The sequence below is a fragment of the Dasypus novemcinctus genome, chromosome 10 (genome assembly GCF_030445035.2).
Source record: "Dasypus novemcinctus isolate mDasNov1 chromosome 10, mDasNov1.1.hap2, whole genome shotgun sequence".
Lineage (NCBI taxonomy): Eukaryota > Metazoa > Chordata > Mammalia > Cingulata > Dasypodidae > Dasypus > Dasypus novemcinctus.
The window spans coordinates 92,076,601-92,079,481 of record NC_080682.1 but is presented as its reverse complement, the minus strand read 5'-3'; the positions used below and the strand labels follow the sequence as shown (position 1 = coordinate 92,079,481).

Below are 2,881 nucleotides of genomic sequence, written 5' to 3'. Positions count from 1 at the left end.
AGGAATGGTTTTGGGATTCTCAATTCATGAAATAGAAGAATTAAGAAAAATGGATTCCTAGAATAAAATTTCTCAAAGGCACTTCCAGGGAGTATCTGCATCAAGACTTTGGTGAGGGAAGTTGCTTATGGTTTATGGCCTGGTAACTATAAGCTTCTATCCCAAATAAACACCCTTTATAAAACCCTACAGATTTCTAGTATTTTGCATCAGCACCCTTTTGGCTGACTAATACATCTACTTCTGATTTTAACATTCTTTATAAAATACATGATTCATATTTATTTAAGAATGAGTTTATATTTTGCTTCGGTATAAATATTTCCTATATAAATGTATCTTCAATTTAACATTGCACATAAAAAAGGAAATACTGTGCTTAACATCACTTCTGTAGAGTATTTAGTCCAGAAATTTTGATAACTCTGAAATTTTCATTTTTAAAAAGGCCAAGGGAAAGAGTCAAAGAATCTCTCTAAATGAAGTGCCCAGAGCTAGACTTCTTAAAAAGGAAGATCATCACCACACGATCCCGGATCTGTTTGGTTCTGACCCCATAAATAATGGGGTTAAGAGAAGGGGGAATTATCACATATAAATTAGCCAGGAGGATGTGGAGATAACGGGGAACACTGTGACCAAATCTATGAGTCATGAAGGAAAAAAATGCTGGCGTGAAGAAAGCTAAAATGACACACACGTGGGAACCACAGGTATTAAGAGCCTTATGCCTGGCCTCCAAGGAAGTGAGCTTAAAGACAGCATGCAGAATCTTTACATAAGACATGGCAATCAAAATAACACCCAAAAGAATAATAGCAATAAGGATTAATCCAAATAATATGTTGATCCTTATGCTGACACAAGCCAGACGGGCAATGCCCATGTGTTCACAGTAGGTGTGCGGGATAATATAATGCCCACAAAATGAAAGCCTCAGAAGGAGAAAAACAAGTGGAACAAGCAAAACAACATTTGTCATAATTCCTGCTACAGCAATGATGCAGATCATCTTGTTGGTTAGGATTGTGTTGTATTGGAGAGGGTGGCAGATGGCAACATATCGGTCAAAGGACATGGCTAAAAGCATGAATGCTTCAGTGCCTGTAAACAGATGTATGAAGAACATTTGAGCTAAGCATCCCCCAAAGGCAATTTCACTGAAGCCAAACCAGAAAATGCCCAGCATTTTGGGGATGGTGGCAGTGGACAGACCCAGGTCAGTCACAGCCAGCATGGCCAGTAAATAGAACATGGGCTGGTGAAGGCTGTTCTCCATCCGGATCACAAAGAGGATGATGACGTTCCCCACGAGGGCGATCAGATACACTGCACCAAATGGGAAGCCAAGCCAGAGCTGCATATTTTCCAGTCCTGGAATTCCCAAAAGCAGGAAGGATGAGGGGTGAATAGAAGAGCTATTTGTTGGGAACATACTGTTAGGGGTCTCTGATGTACTTACATATAAGTTTCTCCAATGCCTCATCAGTAGTGCTAATGCAGAACAAGAACAAAAAAAGGTATAATTAGTTCATGCTCTCTTGCAATGAAGAAGAGAGATTACGTTTTTCCTCATACTTCCTTTCCTTTTGTTTAGTTCTCATTGATATATCTGGCAAATTAAGGAGAATATTTCATAAGGAATAAATGGATATTTGATCAATGGACAGATATCTAAATTAATTTTAGTGTAAACATAGTTTAAGCTACTTGATATAGCATTATATGTGAGGCCCTAACATTTTCAAATATTTAATTATAAACTGGGAGAAGCAGCACACATTAGTATCCCATGGATAAATGATTATAAACTGAGAGCATAGGCAATATTTCACATTTCAAAAGCATCCATTGAAGTTCATTTATCTGGTTAGAAATATGTGTCCAAAAATGCCTCTGGACATTGACAGTTATGACCAATGGATCTTATTACCTGCTATTTAACATGCCTTTTCTACCTCAATTTGTTTATAAGTGACGTTCATCAAAATCTAACCGTTTTTCTTCTTCCTAATTTTTTTTTTTGTATTTTTGGTATCAAATCATCAAATGTTGGGTGGAAATATTTGCTTTCTCCATTGAAACAAGGACCTCACCTTAAGAGGCCATTGATTTCCCAAAACTCAATAAAACATAAATAATCTTAGATCGAAACTACCATTTTTTTAGAGATTGACCCAGGCTATAGAATTAACTCAATCAATTTATTCCCCTTATTTCCTTCCTTAGAAGGAAGACAATGATTATGAAAATAATAGTACACATGATTATTTACTGTTATATACTTTATAAGGAAATTTCAGCTATGTTATGTTACTTATTATTCACATTATTGCTAAGAGAGAAACAGGACAAGTTCTGGTTCCTGAGTAAATGGATTCTCTTGTATGCCTGGATCCCAAATTCATGTTTCTAACCTCAAACTGAAGCTGTTCTGTCAATTACCAAACTCTCTGGCAATGGAGTATTCTTAAGGCTTTTACTAGATATGTCCTTTATCCCTCGAACTTTTGTTTAGCTTCAAGCATTTAGCGCTTTCCTCAGTTCCTTGAAATTAATTACCCAGCCTGATCAGGAAACCAACATTTTCTCCCACTTTACTCTTCCTCTGGCATTCTCTATTCCCTCTTGCATGCTTCTTACCCTAGGCAGTCTAAATTCATGTTTCTGAAAATGATGACATCAAGGATGATTGCATTCTCATATACAGCCTAATAATAACACTTTGCAAATAATGGTATCAATTTTGGGACATCTAACTTCTTCCTAGGATCCAAGGAAGTCAGGACCTTGGAAATCAAAGTATAAGACTTTAGTGATAAAAAAAAAATGACTTTTTTTTCTGTGAGAGAAAAGAGAGAAAGATTAAACCCCTAAGACG

At 36.5% G+C, this 2,881-nt stretch overlaps 1 protein-coding gene across 1 annotated transcript; it reads right to left on the bottom strand.

The window, feature by feature from the left end:
• Positions 1-475: 475 nt before the first annotated feature.
• On the bottom strand, positions 476-1,435 carry LOC101424479 (olfactory receptor 52E8-like). The gene has a single exon (XM_004463197.1). It carries the CDS (start codon positions 1,433-1,435, stop codon positions 476-478), a length of 960 nt encoding a protein of 319 aa, XP_004463254.1.
• Positions 1,436-2,881: the final 1,446 nt, after the last annotated feature.

Bases quoted from the DNA above. Each gene is read 5' to 3' on its own strand.
- LOC101424479 (XM_004463197.1), bottom strand. From the start codon at position 1,435: ATGTTCCCAACAAATAGCTCTTCTATTCACCCCTCATCCTTCCTGCTT.